Source organism: Branchiostoma belcheri, unplaced genomic scaffold, assembly GCF_001625305.1.
Source record: "Branchiostoma belcheri isolate BF01 breed outbred unplaced genomic scaffold, Haploidv18h27 scaffold47, whole genome shotgun sequence".
NCBI classification, from domain to species: domain Eukaryota; kingdom Metazoa; phylum Chordata; class Leptocardii; order Amphioxiformes; family Branchiostomatidae; genus Branchiostoma; species Branchiostoma belcheri.
The window spans coordinates 121,538-123,308 of record NW_017804098.1 but is presented as its reverse complement, the minus strand read 5'-3'; the positions used below and the strand labels follow the sequence as shown (position 1 = coordinate 123,308).

Here is a 1,771-nt window from a genome sequence, read left to right as displayed (position 1 = left end):
TCATACCTCCATAAAATATGATCTTGATATGTAAATGTAAATTTCTTCTTTAATTGTGCAATTGACCTCTGCATTAACATGATATATGCATCGTGATGTATGTTAACTTTTGATTAACTTCCAGATGTCCCAAGTAAGACATTCTCATCATTCACCATTACGAAATCATAGAATTTTCGCATTAATTATGCAAATTAGGTCATCATTTGCATAATTAGTATCTGTTGAAGTTCCACCTGCCATAGGTTACATACATTACATGTATGTAAGTAGTATAATGTAAAACACTGTAATTATAGAATTTCCTCACTAATTATGCAAATAAAGTCCTCATTTGCATAATTTGCATTTAATTATGTACATCTCTCTTTCAGCTACCTACACACCAAAAATAATGAAAATATGTTGTTCCTGTCTGGACTTATTGGCTTTTAAACATTTCGCCAGAAAGTGCCCTGCAGTTCCAGAACAAGCCGCTAGGGGGCCCAAACTCATATGACTTCTTCCCAAGCACGAGAGCTACCTTCCATCAAAATTTCATGACCCTAGCATGACCGCGAGATATCAAAACCGGAAGTTGCGCTGCAGTACCAAGGGAAGCCACTAGGGGGACCAAAATCTAATCATTTCCAGTTTTCGTCACACCCTACCAACACACCAAGTATGAAACCAATCCATCCAGGCGTTCTTGAGTTATCTTGTTGACCAACAGACAGATAAACGCAACTGAAAATATAACCTCCATGACACATTTCATGGAGGTAAAAATCGTATTCGACGGCTGATTGCAGTTAATAAAATAATAACGTATGTGAATATACAGCATGCAAGGTGTCTAATGATCTTCTGTAAGATTATATATTGGTTGGTTTTGGGTTTGACATCTTCTTTGCAGGCAGTGGAAAATGAAATGGCATGATGTAAACTGTTTAAACATCTCTTCTCGTCAAAGCTCATGTGAAGTGGATTGTAGACATCACCATTGGCTATGAGCACGGCAAGCCGCTGGATATACAGACCCTAACGTCAGGATGGAGGGCGCCATATCCCACTACACTGCACTACAGGTACACGTCTGGTCCTTAAATGGGGAATATTGGTCTTTGTTAACGTTGCCTGTCGTTGTAAGTTTACACAATGCTGTAAGTTATGCTATATAAGGGTTATGTATGTGGTTCTGTCTGCAAATGGGGCATCAGAGTAACAGGCAATGGCACTGGGCAAGGTTATGGTCAGGCATTATCCAGCTACTTTGCTGTAAAATCCTTAAAAGCCCAGTGTCCTACGCAATATGAGCACACAGTGCGTCAATGTAATGATTGCGTCCTTGTAAACATTTCTAACTGTCCCATGCAGACATTTCCCAAGTTCCGAGGTGCCCCGTGACGAGCCGGGCCTGACCGAGTGGCTGTACGAGCGGTTTGCGGAGAAGGAGGAACTTCTGTCCCACTTCTACTCCACAGGCCGCTTCCCTGCAGGCACCGCACGGCCAGGGGTCAGAACGACAGATGAAGCTGTGGAGATAACGTTTAGCCCGTGGTGGATGTTGTCCATCCACCTCTTCTACTTGTGTTCCACTGCTCTGCAGTGGTATGCTGTTAGCACTATTCTACAACGGATCTTGTAATAGGATGTTTTGAAATTTGACAGAATGTTGTCAAAGAGCAAGTGAGAGTAAATGTATGACAGCGGTAATTGAGTATAAATATGTACATTGTACCAATCTTTTGAGTATCAAAAAGTTCTCATGCCACCTGTTTGCCCTACTTTT

The 1,771-nt window shown here is 41.4% G+C and overlaps 1 protein-coding gene across 1 annotated transcript in view; it reads left to right on the top strand.

The window, feature by feature from the left end:
- The window catches only part of LOC109479106 (acyl-CoA:lysophosphatidylglycerol acyltransferase 1-like), a 4,134-nt gene extending 2,413 nt beyond the window's left edge, over nt 1-1,721 (top strand). Inside the window, exons 2-4 of the mRNA XM_019780979.1 lie at nt 657-661; nt 953-1,067; nt 1,357-1,721. Of these exons, the coding sequence (XP_019636538.1) occupies nt 657-661; nt 953-1,067; nt 1,357-1,627 (391 nt within the window). The 3' untranslated portion in view covers nt 1,628-1,721. The remainder of the gene's footprint in view (nt 1-656; nt 662-952; nt 1,068-1,356) is intronic.
- Nucleotides 1,722-1,771: the final 50 nt, after the last annotated feature.